At 53.0% G+C, this 17,280-nt stretch overlaps 6 protein-coding genes across 6 annotated transcripts; 4 read left to right on the forward strand and 2 right to left on the reverse strand.

Moving 5' to 3' along the window:
• Positions 1 to 153: 153 nt before the first annotated feature.
• On the forward strand, positions 154 to 2,742 carry JN550_004712 (uncharacterized protein; the record flags this gene model as incomplete). The annotated part of the gene is made up of 1 exon (XM_049316258.1): positions 154 to 2,742. The coding sequence occupies one exon, from the start codon at positions 154 to 156 to the stop codon at positions 2,740 to 2,742; it is 2,589 nt and encodes an 862-aa protein (XP_049173333.1).
• Positions 2,743 to 2,888: 146 nt separating this feature from the next.
• On the reverse strand, positions 2,889 to 4,637 carry JN550_004713 (uncharacterized protein; the record flags this gene model as incomplete). Its single annotated transcript, XM_049316259.1, has 2 exons — positions 2,889 to 3,310; positions 3,365 to 4,637. 2 exons carry the CDS (start codon positions 4,635 to 4,637, stop codon positions 2,889 to 2,891), a joined length of 1,695 nt encoding a protein of 564 aa, XP_049173334.1.
• A 927-nt stretch (positions 4,638 to 5,564) lies between these two features.
• On the forward strand, positions 5,565 to 7,583 carry JN550_004714 (uncharacterized protein; the record flags this gene model as incomplete). Its single annotated transcript, XM_049316260.1, has 1 exon — positions 5,565 to 7,583. The coding sequence occupies one exon, from the start codon at positions 5,565 to 5,567 to the stop codon at positions 7,581 to 7,583; it is 2,019 nt and encodes a 672-aa protein (XP_049173335.1).
• Positions 7,584 to 10,551: 2,968 nt separating this feature from the next.
• Positions 10,552 to 11,716, forward strand: JN550_004715 (uncharacterized protein; the record flags this gene model as incomplete). The annotated part of the gene is made up of 3 exons (XM_049316261.1): positions 10,552 to 10,673; positions 10,743 to 11,524; positions 11,586 to 11,716. 3 exons carry the CDS (start codon positions 10,552 to 10,554, stop codon positions 11,714 to 11,716), a joined length of 1,035 nt encoding a protein of 344 aa, XP_049173336.1.
• Positions 11,717 to 11,937: 221 nt separating this feature from the next.
• On the reverse strand, positions 11,938 to 13,055 carry JN550_004716 (uncharacterized protein; the record flags this gene model as incomplete). Its single annotated transcript, XM_049316262.1, has 3 exons — positions 11,938 to 12,229; positions 12,286 to 12,622; positions 12,707 to 13,055. 3 exons carry the CDS (start codon positions 13,053 to 13,055, stop codon positions 11,938 to 11,940), a joined length of 978 nt encoding a protein of 325 aa, XP_049173337.1.
• Positions 13,056 to 14,491: 1,436 nt separating this feature from the next.
• JN550_004717 (uncharacterized protein) lies at positions 14,492 to 16,124 on the forward strand (the record flags this gene model as incomplete). The annotated part of the gene is made up of 6 exons (XM_049316263.1): positions 14,492 to 14,497; positions 14,589 to 14,736; positions 14,813 to 14,833; positions 14,893 to 15,138; positions 15,199 to 15,481; positions 15,542 to 16,124. The coding sequence occupies 6 exons, from the start codon at positions 14,492 to 14,494 to the stop codon at positions 16,122 to 16,124; spliced, it is 1,287 nt and encodes a 428-aa protein (XP_049173338.1).
• Between the last annotated feature and the right edge of the window lie 1,156 nt (positions 16,125 to 17,280).

The following is a 17,280-nucleotide window of genomic DNA, read 5'->3' on the forward strand; positions in this document are numbered from 1 at the left end:
AACTCCGCCATTCTTCCAGATTTGAGGACAAGGCTCTACCATCTGCAATCTCCTCATTCAAAGAGCCCAATTTCTAAAGAAACAAAACACATAGCTGATCACCTTATTTGAAAGTACGAAACTCGAGACCTCCATTTTCCGTAAGATCTCAAGATGCTCAGGTGGCACCGTGCGAACTGCCGTCGTCCTGATATCAGCATTGCGGGAGGGATCGTGTACTGTGGCCAATGCGAACAAGACTCTTCACGATGCCTCTGGGATGAAGCAGCACTGTCAAATCTCGAGGGCACGTCCCACCAATCGCCAAACACCCCTTTATCATGGCCTTCTTCAGTCCATTATACTAGCACAACTGCAGATGAAAACGAGGACTGGCACAAGCAATCGGAGGAGGAAAACCTAGAGCAACAATGCTCAATCGAGACAACAGCAAGTGCAGGAGCCGAGATACTCAGCAAAAGAGGCTATACGCCTGTGGTTGGAGCTGGACAGATCCGACTGCTACACCTTGACCAAAGATGCAGAGGCGGCGGAGTTCTGCACGGATGGTTACGAGATGCGCATGTTGGTGACGCAGATTATGAGGCGTTGTCGTATACATGGGCAAGTGAGAACGGCGACGATAGGCGCTGCACCCAACTATTCCTTGGGGAATGGTGGGATCTACTTATGATCACAAAGAACTGCGATGATGCGCTGCGTGCATTAAGAAATGATCGCGAGAGGCGACGCCGCTTCGACGAAGACATAAGTACAGAAACAATATACCTCATCTGGGTAGATGCAGTGTGTATCGACCAGAGCAACATGCAGGAAAGGACTCACCAAGTCGCGATGATGCGAGACATCTTCGCCGGCGCGAGTCATGTCAATGTATACCTTGGCAAAACTCAAGGGATGAGCCCATCTGCTGCCTCTATCTTGAGCACGATGGGGTTGTCGACCGTATTGGAAACGCTTCGTGATCAGAGCCTGCCTGACCATGAAGCTCTGAAAGCAGTGTTCTGCGACTTGGTTGACCGCCGGTATTTTACCCGGATCTGGGTCGTACAGGAAGTTCTGGCTGCTCGTCAGTTGCGAGTCCACTGCGGAGAGAGCACTTTTGACTTCAACGTCTTTTGGAATGACATGGTCAGAACCCTTCCCGATAATATCAACCCCAAATGGACAAATTGGGCATTCCGGCCACCTCCACGTACTGCTGAAGATCTGTTTGACCTACTCCTTGACACATCTTCATGCTCGTCATCCGACCGCCGAGACAGAATCTTCGCATTGCTTGGGCTATACCAAAGAAGTGTGGAAGACGGCCTGGAGCCTATCTATACTCTCAGTGTGAGGGATATATATACTGGAGTTGCGGCATACTTCCTGACACAAAGGAGCAGCATCGATGTGCTGTCTATTGCAGAAGGCATTTCGGACACCTTGCCATCATGGGTTCCAGATTGGTCCAAGCCACGCCATCTGAAGATCGTAAATTGCGAAGACATAGCTCGGCGGATGGCACAACATTACAATGAAGCCGGTAGCCTACCACTGCTTGCTTCGTGGCCAGATGATACCCTGGAGGATAAACATGTGAAACTCGGAATTTCTGATAATGGAGCTCTTTCAATCGATGCAATTATTGTACTGCTCTTGGATGCTGAATCGCAGTGGCACACGGCGTCGACACTGAATTATAGAGAGGTCATCATCCCCAGGGATAACTTCACCTTAGAGCTAACCACACAGAACCCAGTTAACTTAGATGATTGTATTGCCCTGATATGGGGTTCTGAAATGTTCCAACATCTGCGACCACAAGAAGAGAGCAAGTTGTACAAGCTTGTTGGGCCATGTGAAGTTGACATCAAGACCTATGGTCATCACAACGATATTATGAGGCGGGCATGCAGATCCATGCGAATAAACAAGTCACAATATGCTTTCACGGAGTACGGACTTCCCGTGAAAGTTTTGGTCGCGTCTACTCCGAACGATTTCAACCATCATTACGAGATTTTTGAGTCAATAGCATCACGGCATCTCCCACGACAGCCCGGTATAGACCCTTGGGTTCAATATTCTCACGAGTTTGTGGCCACGGTTTCTTCACGTCACTCGCTCGGTTGGACAAGGAGGTTAGAGCAATTAAAGATTGACGAGAGACTTGGCGGCATGATCACACTCTCTCTGGAGGAAATACACAGCCTCTCCTCTGACCAATTTGTCTCCTCTGACCAATTTGAGACCGATTGGATTAAATTTCTTGTCGCCCCTGCTCGGAATGGGTTATCTCTGAGCGAAAGTTCGGCCATATCTCTGGGCCAGCATGAGAACACGCCCAAGTTACCTGATTACAAGGTCAATGACCTATCAGCCAATGTAATTGCACTCCAGACTATTTGGAAGGACTTGGCTCCCAAAATCATGCTCCATGTGGGCAACGCTAGTTTGGACTGGGTACAGTGGTATCAGCTGCGAAAGGACCAAATGGGCCGTGATACCAGTGAACGAGTACACCCTGACCTTCTAAATATATGGGTTTCGATAATGACCGAGATCACGGCGAATTACGAGGAACCACAATCGGGACTCTTTGAGTCATTTCAGTGTCTTGAGTGGGTGATTGAATCAGTCTCTTTCTATCTCCTTTTAGTGGAGTGTTCAGCCAAGGACAAATTCCTCGCTGGCCTGGAGGAACTCAAACAGTTTCCATTCAAGCTGCCGCGGTCACAAAAAATCACAATTATATAGAAGCCAGTCTTGGATGGCGTATGACAGTGGGGCTATTGTGTACAACGTTAACCAGCCCAAACTGCTCCATTTTCTAGTCTTAGTTTAGGAGCATGAAGCGCTTGTGCACAACGCGATTTTATTTGGCTATCTGATAAGAGGCCTTGTCAACCCAATCTAATGGTCCTCCATATTCTCATACATTCCTGCAAGTCCATCGACAGCGTCCCCTCATGAGCCGTAGTCGTGTCCTTGATCATGGCCGCCAGAAGACTAGCCTGGGCAAAGGTCTCCGGGTCGTCCTGCAGCGCGACGTAGTCCGACATGCGCATGCCGCCATTCTCGGCCCACGCCTTCCACAAGTCCAGCATCTTGCAGATGGACGAGGTGAACTGCCCGTCCAGGATCATGCGGTGCAAGAGCATGCCGACCGCGTCCTTCAGCACGAGGGACTCCTCCATGTGCTGCCGTTGCTTGAGCCACTTAAGCTGGCGCTCCGCGACCAGCTTCGTGTCCCACTTGGGGCTTTGTAGTGCCTCGGCTTGACGGGCTTCACGCCGCTGGGAATCCTGACGCATCTTGTCTCTCACTAACACGAACATTAGTCATTTTATTCCATCGTCTGGACGAGAGTGTGTCTTACTATCTTGCAGCCTATATTGCATCTCTCGCTGCATTCTACTCGCGGCGGCAGCTTGCCGCTGCGCAGGTGCCATCTTGGCTTCCTCCGCCATGGCGAGACGCTGCTCTGTATTTCTCCTGACAAAGAGCTCGTGAGCTTCCAGGCCACTATTGTATGCCGTGGCCCACTGAGGCGTGTCTTCTTCGTCGACCACGCCCAGAAGGACGAGTACGCCACATGGCACCGTGTCTCTGCGCGCAAAGTTGAGGATCTCGTCAGGGATCTTGTAGTTCCACAGGACCGTCTGGGATGTAGTGCCATAGGCGGTTGCAGCACTCGCAAACCACACGCCATCAGCCTTGCCGCTGCGTATCCGGAGATGCTCAATGTATAGACTGTGGGGGTTGCAGGATGCCTTCATAATATCTGTCTCCTGGCTAAGTGCTGTGACGAGCCCATCGACAGAAATTTGGCAGGTGATTATAGTAGATGAGTTTGCTTGGACCTGCTTCTGAATAGAGTCCAGTGACTCCTTGGGCAGTAACTCCTTCTTTTTTCCATCTTCAGTTTCCACCGGCTCCTCTATATCAGTGGACGTTGAAGCCTCTGCTGGATTTGCAGTTTCAGGACGCTTTGGCGGCGGTGGCGGTAGACGGACCCAATACGGAGGTAGCGATGAAGAATCGCGTGTCGTCCATGTAGACGACCAGTTGACAGCAAGAGAAAGATGTCCATCCGAGTCGTCCAGGGGCCCAATCGTGAGAGCTTTATGGCCGTCCGGCGAGCTCATAAGAGAGGAGCCCATAGGCGTCCACAGGCCGGTTGAGCGGAGCAGCTTCCAACCGTGGGGCTCAGGCACTGCACCGAGATCCAGGAGATAAGACACCAGCTCATCGAACGCGACTTCAACCTGAGGCTGGCGCAGCTGATCGGCATACTCGACGCGCTGGGTCTTGATGCCGATGGTATTCGTCTTCCAGTTGAAGGTCGTCCAGCTGCCTCCCGGGATCTGGCTCGGCTGGCGCGACAGCTGCCAATACTCTGTTCCCTCGTCGAACCGGTCTAAGGGCGTTACCGCATATCTCGGCAGTTCCACCTCGATCACCTTGTTGACAACATCACTGCGAGTCAAAGCCGTCAACTTGGCCCGCCTCAGCATGCGCTTGATCTTGGACAGGGCAGCGAGCGTCGCGACTGTGTTGTACAGAATGGGAAGCACGCCAAGCACGGCAAGGGGCACGCCGATGTAGGTGATAATATCGGTGGCCGAATGGTCACTGTCGTTGTTGGACATGGCTGGAGCGTGTTTTTATCGAAGCCCAACTCCAAGCGTCACAGGCATAAAGCCATGTTCAAGCATGCTCAAAGCAGGAGCTCCTTCGGCGAGAAAAAGAAGAGCCCGCAGATCTCGTCGTCGACTCCCTTCAGCCTCAGGCAGCGGGCCAAGCTAGCGTGCTGCAGATTCAGCTGGTGGCGCCAAGGGTGAAATTGCGGTCCTCTACACAACATAACCACCTGGCCCAGGACTCTTAAGACTTTCCATCGTTGTGCACGATTCATTCCTGGCGGCATGGGCTGGGTACAAGAAAGAGTTGTTCAAGTCCCGATTCCTGACATGTGGCGCAGGTCAATGTCTCCCGTCCAAGCCGAGCACAACGTTGACTTAGACAACCAGGGAACCCAGAACCCCAGGGCTGGCTTGTCGCTAATTAACGATTAACGTTGTCGCTAACGTATATCTTGGCACTGAACTAGCGCCAGGCACACACCCCCGGGCCACCCCCTGTCGATGGCTGCGCTCGACATCCCAGGGCACGGAAAGCGGCATTGAAACCACTGCGTCATTGGCTCTACCAAGCGACAAGGCCGAATTGTTTGGGGCAAGATATGCAATGCAGCTGCCCGCGCGATGCAACAGCAGGAATCCTTCCAGCGTGTTGATTTTTAAGGGTTGGAAGTGAGGATGACGACCAGATGGTATTGTGTCTCCAACATCAATGCCCGTCCTATGCATCGCATTACCTGTTACTTTCCGCTGGGTCGCAGCCGTTGAGGCATCTGAACCTTGATCTCACACCCAATTGTTGTCCGTCGCATGCGTCTCTCGAGCGTCCGGCTTAGTAACCTCGCGAGTGAGTGTCCGACTTGGACTGTGAGCATATAGGCAGAAGAGGGGCGCCAAGGAAGCAGGGAAAATGCAGAGCGTCAGCCAGCCATAGATATGAAGCTCCTCGGCCATGTCTTGCTCGCGGCTGCTGGAGTCCTGGCGCAGTTCCCGAACGTCAGCCCGAACCTGACGACCATCGCCTCGCCCCTCGACCCGAACATCACAATCAGCTACAAGGTGCCCTCGGGGGCCTGCACGACCGCCTTCGAGACGCAGCAGCAGTACACGGGCTGGGTCACTGTTCCGGGCGACTACCCGACAAACCTCTTCTTCTGGTTCGTGGGGGCCCGGGAGCCGTCTTCGACTCTGACCATATGGCTGAACGGCGGGCCAGGCTCCTCTTCCATGTTCGGCTTCTTCACCGAGATAGGACCCTGCGAAGTCGTGGATAGCGGGCCGGATGACAAGTACAAGACCGTGGCGAGAGAATGGGGCTGGGACAGAGCGTCCAACATGCTGTTCATCGACCAGCCGAACCAGGTCGGCTTCTCTTTCGACACACCGACGAACGGGTCTCTGAACCTGGTCACTGGCGAAATATCCAGTCCCCCAAGAGGGCCACCCAAGTCGACCCCGGCCGAGCTGTTTCTCAACGGCACATTCAGTTCTATGAACAGCAGCCGCACGGCGAACACAACCGAGACGGCTGCCACCGCGATATATCACATGTTGCAAGGGTTCCTAGGCGTGTTCCCACAGATAAACCCGCCAGACAGCGGCTCGCTGGGCGTCAATCTGTTCGCAGAGAGCTATGGCGGCAAGTACGGGCCGGCCTTCGCTGCGAGATGGGAGGACATGAACACGGCCAGAGTCAATGGCACAGCGTCCAATGCCACCACGGTGGACATCCACCTGACGTCGCTGGGCATTGTCAATGGCTGCGTCGACGACCTGATCCAGGCGCCTTACTACCCAGCCATGGCCGTTAACAACACCTACGGGCTGGTCGCCATCAACTCCGTCCGCGCGCAGGCTGCCAACGCGAGCTTTTACGTTCGAGGTGGCTGCCGCGACTTGATCCAGCAGTGCCGGGCTGCCGTCCAGGCCGATGATCCAGGCAACTCGGGTGCAATGCCCCTTGTCAACAGCGTGTGCTCCCGCGCCTACAAAAGCTGCACGAATAATGTCATGCTGCCTTATACGGACGCCGGCCGCAGCGTCTACGACATCTCGGCCCCCCTGCCGGACGCCTTCCCACCCTCGCGGTACCTCTCCTATCTGAACAGCCACTCTTTTCAGGAAGCTATCGGGACGACGCTGAATTACACCGAGAGCAACCTCGCAGTTCAAGAAGCGTTCGCCTCCACGGGGGACTACGAACGCCAGGCGCTCGTGCCGAAGCTTGCAGCTCTGCTCGACGCAGGTGTCCGGATAGGTCTGATATACGGCGACCGGGACTACATATGTAACTGGCTGGGCGGGCAGGCCATCTCGCTGAACCTCGCCTCTTCGTTGTCGTCCTCGCCGTCGTCGTCGAGATACTCATCGGGCTTCCCAAACGCCGGCTACGCGCCCATCATCGTCAATGACACCTACATCGGCGGCGTGGTGCGCCAGTTCGGCAACCTCTCCTTCAGCCGCATCTACCAGGCGGGGCACTCGGTGCCCGCGTACCAGCCCGAGACGGCCTTCCAGGTCTTCGCGCGCATCATCATGGGGACGTCCGTGTCCAACGGGCAGGCCGTCGACCTCGCGTCGTACAACACGACCGGCGCTGCCAATGCGACAGAGACCTTTGCCCTCCCGGCCACGCCGACGCAGACGTGCTGGGTGCGGAACATTCCGGGAAGCTGTAGCGAGGATCAGAAAGACATGTTGCTCGACTTGGGCACCGACGAGAGCAATGTGGCGATTATGAACGGAGCCCTCGTCACCGGGTCGGGTGCGAGCATGGTTCCAGGTACCACGGCTGCCAGCACGGCCACGACTACGGTGCCACTCACAGGCCTATTCACAGCAACGGCAACGCCCAGCAGCATGGCGGCAGTGTTGGATACTAAGCCTCCTAGCTTGGCAATGGGCATCTGGGCTTGGTTTTGCGTTTCTTGGATAATAGAAGCCTGGTCCGCGTAATCCCGTGATACCCTATATGAGTTATGAAGCATCATTCAAAATAGAAACATTGGATCCGGTTCACAGTATGACTTGACGCGAATCGTAGACCAAGGCCGCAGTGGAACTTGCTCCACTAAGACTTGTTCACTTCTCATCCGAGACCGCACGAGGACGAGCACAATTGTGTGTATTTTCAAAGTATATTCAACATGAATGTATTGACTACGTTGGACGAATTCGTCACTACCTACCTCATTAAAACCCATCCATAGAACCGACAGTTGGATTGCATGAGCAGTTCGGTACTGGCCGACTCATGCAGCATGACCGAATCCTGACAAGCCCTTTGGGTGTTGTACTTGTTGGCGCTATAGACAGCCATGGATGGTTTGGTGGCTCAGCATGCCAATGCCTTTCAACTATTATGCGGTTGCACGTGCAAGACCATCTGAAAACACTCATTAGTTCATGTTGATGCAAAGCAACCGAGAAATTGAGGTTATGGAAATTGTGTCAGGTTTTTTGTAAGTGCCTTGTCAAAGGCGGTATCATCAATGCCCATAGAGCTATGTTGACCGTCGTGATAATATGATCATCATTGAAAAGGGAATGAAATAAGATGGGGGTAGGGGCGGCGCTTACATGGTAACTTGATAGTACAGAGTACTATGGGGACTCTACTGGTTAGGTATATTCACGATGCTGTTGCAGGGGTCGATGTCAGTCAAATGGACACCTAATGGGCTGCATTGTGTGGAATCAAATCCTGAGGAAAAGTCAGACATGACAGATCTCGTCTACGCCGTGAAGCTCGGACATATGCTTGTCTTTTGGTTAAGTCGATTCATCATTTGAGGGTGGGCAGGTCGGTGGGAAAGAAGGAAAGGGTCGAGCATACCATTCGGTAATCACGAGAATCCGACGTCCGATAAGGAGACCATGTGAACAAGTCTATTATGAGTTAGCTACAGGTCACAATAATCATGACAATGTAGATAGCAGAGGGGGTCTTCAAATTCAGTTAGGCATGAATGGTATAAAAGGATATGTTGTCTGCAACGGTGACCCGAATAAGACTCGTCATCTGGTGTCATCAGGTGAAGGAAATAATGAGAGTTAATGCTCGTCACGACGTACCTGTCTATGCGAACGCTTATCCGGGGAAACAGATGGGATCATCTGCGACGAACAAACTAGAACACCAGAGTCAGATGAAGGTCCATCAAGAGGTGCTCGTAAAAGTGCGGTCGTGGTGTTCGTAATCAGTGGGCGAGGTTTTCTAGGCCTGCCACAAATTGGCGTATCGACTCATGTGAAAGTGATTCGGAGCCCAGTGCCGCTTCATCACGCGAACGCATCGGGAAGTCGGTTTAGAAATCACGTACCCTTGGTTTCAGATCACACCTGGACTAGTTCCGTTAGCACACGCTTCTCGACTGTGGTTCAAGAAATGCGGTGGGAGGAAGGATAAATCAGAAAACAGCCAGGTTTTTTCGTCAACGATAATCAGACGGTAATTTCCAGCTGTGCCGAAGCACAGAGTTGCTCATCACGTAAGGTAGGAGTGGAGGAAGAAGGGAGATGTAGCTTACCCTTGACGTCCAGGTACATTTGCCAGGTGCCATGTTCGACCGCATCGCGTAAGACAGCGCCATCAGGTGGCAGGCCTGTGTATCTGAGGTCCTGTTAGCACTGGGAAGCCTCAAGAGCGTTGTGACAGGAAGTCGTGCTGTGTGTGCTGTCTCAGACTGACGTGTAAAAACAGTTTCATTCCAAAAGGTCAAAGACTCTAGTTTGCGGTTTACAACTTGTCATCAATGGGAGGAGGGGTAATGATAGGAAAGCAGAGGGTACTCACCATCGCCATGGCCGGCAGAGAGCACACACGTCGCGACTTGGGGTTGCGAAAATCGTGTGTGAAGCTTGTGAAGCTTTGCAAAATCCGAAAACTAAAATTTCAATGGACTGTTTTTGTAGAGAGCCGCATTTCAGTGGGCCCAGCCTAGCGAGAGGATCGGAGGCTGGAAAATCCGACTGCCGATGTCGACGAAAATGTGAGGAAGAAAGCTTGTCCGAACGGCGCCCAGCAGCCAATCAAAGATTGGCCGGCTGTCTCTCCAGCTCCACCTCCCGCCAACCGCCCAGGTGGGCAGAGTTGGAGGGGCGGGACCCGACATGACAAGCTACAGCGGGGCCGGCGGGGTAGGTGTGCCCTGGCAGGCCTGGAGAATGCTCTCATCGTGATCCCGACAGGGCCGATCTTCAGCATGGCCAACAAGAGTTTTGCTAAAGTAAGATTTGCCTACGGTACAGGAATTGGGCATGGCCATTGGAGACAGAAGCTGAGACTCAATGCAGTCACATGAGTAGAAAAGCATCCCCTTGATGGCGCCCAAAGCGCCCCCCCAAGCCCCCCAAGCGTCCACCTGGGGCAGCGGGCGCTCACACGACCCAGGGCGAAATGAAAGCTTCCCCAGACCCCCTAGGTGACGTTCCCTAACCCGAGCTTGGCCGAGATCTCCCGCTTCGGTACAAACCACAGCGCCTTCACGATGCCACCCGGGAAATCCTCTTTCGAGCCCGTGAATCCCACCACTGCCATGCCATTCAGCCGGCAAGGGGCCTCTGGGGCTCTGGAAGTCAAAGTCGGCTTCGCAGCCCGACCATCTTCGTCGCGCCGTTTGCCGAGATAGACAATGCTAAATGTCAGGCCGGGAGGGGTGTGGAGTAAGAAAGGCGGGTTGCCTCGTCCACTTCCACTTCGTGAACCCAACCTTCCCCTCGGTTGATATCATAGCCAGACTTATGTAAGTAGTAGCGGTTTCGTCAGACCTTGGGGCCTTCTCTCCTCGACATTTATCTTTCCCTCTGCTTCCCCCATCCTCTTGCCATCACATCCCGCCACAACCCGCAGCATTCCTCTCCCGTCCCCATCCTCCCACCCGAACCAAGTCACAGAACCTCGGCATTGCACGCAAAAGTTACAATGGCCTCGAACGGTGATATTCCTCCCGCCGAGTCGGCGACCGTCAACACCAACATCGTGACTTTGACGCGTTTCTTGACGGAAGAGCAGACAAAGGTCAAGGAGGCAACCGGAGACTTCACGTACGTATAGCAGCTTTCCCCTGCGTTCCAAGCGTTCTGGCCGCCTACTTACACACCGGCCCTAAACAGATTACTATGCCACGCCCTGCAGTTCTCGTTCAAAGCCATCTCGTACTACATCCGCAGAGCCACTCTCGTCAACCTGACTGGTCTGGCCGGCCAATCGAACGCAACCGGCGACGACCAGAAAAAGCTCGACGTCATTGGCAATGACCTCTTCATTGAGGCCATGAGGTCCTCTGGAAAGTGCTCCCTGTTGGTCTCTGAAGAGGAGGAGGATGTCATTTTCTTCAAGGACAAGACCAATGCCAGATACGCCGTAGCCTGCGACCCCATTGATGGTAGCTCCAACTTGGACGCCGGTGTGTCCGTGGGAACCATCTTCGGTATCCACAAGCTGGCTGAGGGGTCCACCGGCACCAAAGAGGATATCCTGAAGCCTGGAACCGAGCTCTTGGCCGCTGGATTCACCATGTACGGTGCTTCGGCGCAACTGGTCATCACCATGCGAGGCGGCACCGTCAATGGTTTCACGCTGGACAACTCGTTCGGCGAGTTCATCCTGACCCACCCCGATATGAAGATCCCCAAGAGCCGCGCCATCTACTCGTGTAACGAGGGTAACTCGTTGTACTGGCAAGACAACACCAAGGAGTACTTCAACGCTTTGAAGTACCCGCAGGGCGACGGCAAGCCTTATAGCGCCAGATACATTGGATCCATGGTTGCTGATGCTTACCGAACCCTGCTGTATGGCGGTATCTTTGCGTACCCCGCGGACAAGAAGAGTCCCAAGGGCAAGCTCCGAATTTTGTACGAGTGTGCTCCGATGGCCATGGTGTTTGAGAATGGTAAGCTTATCTCACAACCCTGTAATCCCTGTGAAGAGACTTGCGCTAACCCAAATGGCAGCTGGTGGCCAAGCCGTTGACAGCAACATGAAGAGGATGATGGAGGTTGTACCTGAGCACATCCACGACAGATCCGGGATTTTCATGGGAAGTTATGACGAGGTCGAGAAGGTCAAATCATTCCACAAATAAGTTAAATCACTTTGGTATCGACGATTACGATTTTTTCCGGTGCACATCAGCGTTGGTGTTATTCAGGGCTAGGTTCCCACGGTTGGGGGGACATAAGTTCAGTGGGATAGGACATAGGTAGTTCGAACACTTTGTATATTCACCCAATAAATCAACTGATTCCCAAGAGACCGGCATGCCTTGATGAAGCATTCCAATTTAGTCAGTCATGCTACCATGTTTTACAACTTTGGGAAGAATTTGGGGGTGTTCTTTTTCCATTCCTGATAATCCTTGCGATCACCGTACCGCTTGTCGTATTTCGCTTCACTCATGGGTATGCCCGAGACCTTGGTCAACAAAAGCGTCACGAACGCCGGGCTGACGTATGAAAGCCCCAGAGCCAAAAGCTGGCCGCCAGGGCCACCGCTGACCCCAAGCCCGACCTGCACCGGGCGGGAGACTAGGAGTCCAGCTGCAGTCGTGGCAATGCCTGTCCACAAGGTCGACTCGCCGAAGTAGTTCGGATATTGACTTATAGCAGTGTTAATATCAAAACTCTGGGTACTTGATAAATCAGATCAGCTTACCTCTTGCTCCACAGGCCCTTGGTCAGGAACGCCTCGTCGTGCTGCTTCGTCCGCTTCTCATGCATCCACTGGCTCTTCTGCCGGTCTGCGATGATTTCGAACGTGAAGCCGCCCAGGTACAGCGCAATGCCCAAGAAGTCGGTGATCTTGACCCCGGGTACGGCAGAGAACACGGCAGCCGGGATGGAGTTCACGGCGATCACGGGCATCATGCACAACGAGACCCATGTGGCCTGTGCCATCCAGGCCACGAAGAACTTGGGCGGCGAGACCTTGATCTTATCGAAGCGCGAGTCCTTGCCCTCCTTCAGCACGCGCTGGAACAGATACGAGCCCACTTCCACGGACCGGCATATTAGCGTGCTTGCCCAACCACGGAGGAGACAGTATACGGGTAAGTATACAAGTAATGAGTACTCACAACGAATAGACCAGAACGCGACCGCAGCGCTCAGCGCAACCTGGCGCCAGTTGAACGCGGCACCGCCACCTCTGGCGAACGCCGAGAGCAGACTCGGCAGCTTGACATCTGTGCCCTTGAGCGCGGCCGCTGACCGGGTCCGCAGGCTCGGCAGGTAGAGGCTGAGCAGGGTCACGGAGAGGAAGGTCAGGGCGCCCGAGGCATCGTAGAAGCGCTCGGACTGGGCGAGCACCGACGGGATGGCGAAGGCGGTCTGGATGGCAAAGGCGGCCGACACGCTGGGGACCAGCGTCCGCAGGAAGGGGCTGCGGAAGTTGGTCACGTGGAGGAGGTGCTGCAGCAGTGCCATTGTGTTTGCCGTGTCGGTCATGAGGGTCGCATTGCAGAAATAAGGAGCTCAGGGCACTGTGATATTATATGGACTGAGTTGCGCAATACAATCTTTCACCACGAGTTGCTCAGTCGCATGCGCTAGCGCTGGTATAGTGGTGAGCGGACAAGTGGTGACGCCATTGAGTCTCTGTTTCGGACAACGAATGAAGACCGGGGGCCGGCAGCGCGCTTGGGCAGGTGGGGTGGCCACTCAGCCCTATGCGAGCCTGTCAACAGTGGGCTTCATGCTAAAAATGTACAGCGTGCGATGGCTATGCTGACGGCCGATCTTCACTTGGACTTGATTTGCTCGACGGCGACGGCCAACAACATCGGGTCCCTGGTGCGTCCCTGCCATTTATCGGCTTTATTGGTGCTATTCGGAGGCTTTCAAGCCCCGAACAAGGTTGCCTATCCGCAACTTTTGATAGTATCTACGTAAGTATACAAGAACAAGCTAACTAGTCCGTTGCACCATTTGGCGAGGTTAGAACTGCGTGGTAGGCCCCGAGACGGTTCACAGCCCACTCCGCCTTGTAAGGTGACAGGGTTTCATAGGTTGCAAACGCATGGATATCTTTTGCGAGCCTTATTTGGTTACTTAGCGTCAAAGTGTCTCCAGTTCGAATAATCGTAAACAAAGGGAGGAGTTACCAGCTCATCAGGGCCCTACGTTAATTCAGCGTCCCATCACGACAATCGCGGGTCGGCGCTCAACTAGCACACGAGGTCGGACTTGTTCTTATCATCGGCAGCTACCTACCTAGGACAACAGAGTGGGAATCGAGGGAATATTCTAGTCGTAATTACGGTTCAGACGAAGTTATTGCCAGCTTCGGAATAAAACTTCAATCATGGGCCGGTGCCAGTCTTGTACACCTTCGACGTGACTCTCACCAAGTATTATGTTGGGCATAGAAACTGACATAGGACTACTTCAAATTCTACATTCGGACAGGATCTAGGCTTCCGCGACTCACTAAACCAATAACCGTCATGTGAGGCCTAATATTTCTTACGTTATTCACGTTGATCGCTCAGCCTTCTGCTGTGCCGCTCAACCTGGAAGCTCAGTAGTCGTTTGGACATATGATTGCTCAGAGTTATGCACATAGATAGTTACAGCATCACCTACATTCAGTGAGTCCTGGAAGCCCTCTTGGCGTATCGCATGGCTATTCATTCAAATGTGTAAATTATTTCATGTCGAGGGTTATTCTGGTGGTCCGTTCTGATTTCTAGCTGCGCCGCAGCAGACATCAGGTCATTCTGCTTATGTGTGCGTGCCGCTTCCTTCGCGGATCTGGGGCACAGAAACACAGCCCACCTCGACACCTGCCTGCTGCACTTTGATGACATTGAATTTCCGGACGGAAAGATCCGCGCCTTGCTGAGTCCTGGCCTTATAACCAGATGCATGTAAGCCCTTTATTGAACGTGATATGTTCTTCTAAAGCTGAGTCTATACTACACCAAAGAAAACAACTCCTTCAGACTTTTGCCTTGTTAGCTTTCAAACTCACAGCAGACTCAGCGCCTCGCCGCTGATCATGAGGACCTTCATAGACTCAACCGTATTTTGGGCAGTGTTAGGGGCATCGTCAATAGTGAAGGCGTCGCCCGTAACCCAAGAATCAAATGGGTTTTTATCATTACCAGTAAGCCGCGACATCGCAAACCAAGACCACTTCTTGGATCGCAGAGAGGAAACCAGTGCGGTCCTACATGATTTAGTTAACAGTTACAGTGTTCAGCGTAAGTATTCCTGATGAAAGGATGTTGCTCAGAACCTCATCGCTAACACGTAGTCGTAGTTGAGATCGGAACACCTGGTCAACGGGTCAGCGTGACCATCGATACTGGGTCAGACATGCTATGGGTTAACCCCAAATGCTCCTTCTACTCTTCGTCGCAGCCGTCATTGTGCTTTGGAAAGGTTCAGTATAACACCAGTGCTTCATCGACGTGGAGAAACCTGACCAAGCCGTTTGAGCAATTATATGGGATTGGTGGAGCTTCAGGGACGTTCTCTACCGATCGCATAGGCATCTATGGTAGCAGTAAGTGATATAACATTGTCAAATACTCATATAAAGAAGTAACATGCTGACCATGCGCAGAAACTGTACTAAATGATGTACAATTTGGCGTGGCCACAAATTCGTCAAACCAAAACTTGGGTGTATTGGGTGTAGGATGGGGTTCCAACCTCGGCTACAAGAGTTTCATCGATGAGCTGGCGTCTCAGAAGGTCACCAACTCGAAAGCATTCTCCCTCTCACTGGGTTCGCGTGACAACAATGAAAGTGCCATCATTTTCGGCGGAGTAGACACCAAGAAGTTCAGCGGGCCGCTGACAACCAAGCCGATTCTACCTCCACAGAGGGGAGAGACAGGCGACCGGTGAGTGAAAATTCATGAACGAAATAAAACCATCATATTGAGGCTGATTAACGTAAATAGATATTGGATTCAATTAGATTCCATTGGCTTGTCCGGGGGCAGTTACGGCACCAAAACCATCAACAAAACCAGCCTTCCAGTCATCTTCGACTCTGGCTCCACGTATCACTTTCTCCCGGACGAAACCAATTCCCAGATAGCCTTGAGCCTTGGTGGTAACGGCAAGATCTCACTCAATGGGGGATTTCAGGTTCCGTGTGATGCCCAGCGCTCCTCGGCGACGATGGACTTTAAGTTCGGAGATATGACAATTCGTGTTCCTCTTCGTGAGAGCATTATTCCGACGGGAGGAAAATGCTACGTGGCCTCGCTCACCCAAGAACCCAGATTCAAGGGGCTCAACATCCTGGGGGACAACTTCCTGCGCTCCGCGTACGTCGTGTTTGATCAGGACAAGCGACAGATCTCCCTCGCGCAGTCTGCCAACTGCGGGAGGAACGAGCAGGCAATCACAACGGCTGGTGCCGCTGATTTCTTTGGCGAGTGTGGAGGGGCACGGAAAAATGTAGCAGTATCGACATCCAACTCTCTGTCCGTGTTATGGGGTCTGGCCGTAGTAGCCGCCATGGCACTTTGTTTATAGACTTTCAGCATGATACCCAATTAGATTATAGACAACTCCAGTTAGATTTATAACCTTCAAAAGCAGTCAAATGAGGCTATGGCCACCTATGACTCCTTTCTCTGAATTATGAGATTCAAGTGCCCAGGGTGCAGGTCTCGATCCCCACCTTCGAAGACCAACAAGTGAAAACCAAGACGTGACTTTCGCAGGCACGCAACGTCTTCGTCGTCATTGGTGGTGATACACTGTATGAAACAAGCGAGTGTCTGCGTGGTCCAGCACTCGGAAGTAGGCTATAATCAATTATCATATCACTGGAGAGGCTGGCCACAATTGCAGGACGGGGGATACGGAACCCGTTTACGAGATCACCGTATCAACTGCCCAGCCCTCATGACCGGGAACTCTTGCCTGACTATTACCGGACTTTGAGGTCATAGAAAGCGCTCTCAGATCTGTGACATAAGTTTGGGAACGCCCCAATTGCTCCTCTTGACGTGCTCGATAGTCACGATGACGGTTGCACAGGGTATCAAGACACTCGTGGGATTTCATTGTGTGGCACCGCTCCTGTAGAACACCGGGACGATACCAGGCCGCCGGACTCAGCATACAGCGGCACTGCGTGTGGCTCGGATGGAGTCGCAGTTATCGAGTCACCACGGAGCCAAGGGCGGTGCAGTGGGCACGGCAACGGTATGGTCGACTACGGGGTGCGCCTTAGGGGGGGGGCAGGCGACCTCACTGTAATCACAACTTTTAGTGGTTGCCTGGGGCATACCCTCTTAACTGACAATAGGTTGACACATTCTCACGGCCCCCAGTCCCAATTGCCCAACGGCTAACTTGGCTTACTGGGTCAGCGCTTCGGGCGTTGCTGGGGGCACCCCTTCCTTCGTGAGTTGCAGGTTCAAAGATCTGCATCAGCGAAGACGACTTTTTTCTTTTTCTTTTTCTTTTTATTCGGCCTTCCCTTTCGATATCCGCCCTTTTATGCCCTGTTTTCTTCTTGAGAGGTCTTCTTCATACATGCCTCTCACATCTAAGGTGACATCGGGCCGTCACATTCTCAAGCATTCAGCAGTATCGTGATCAGTTTTCGATATGGGCCAGCTCTAAACCCTTCCTAACACATGGGTAAACCAGTTCCTGGCATTCAAGCGCTCGGTGCGCC

This window comes from Neoarthrinium moseri (genome assembly GCF_022829205.1).
Source record: "Neoarthrinium moseri strain CBS 164.80 chromosome Unknown scaffold13_Wmoseri_CBS_16480, whole genome shotgun sequence".
NCBI classification, from domain to species: Eukaryota; Fungi; Ascomycota; class Sordariomycetes; order Amphisphaeriales; family Apiosporaceae; genus Neoarthrinium; species Neoarthrinium moseri.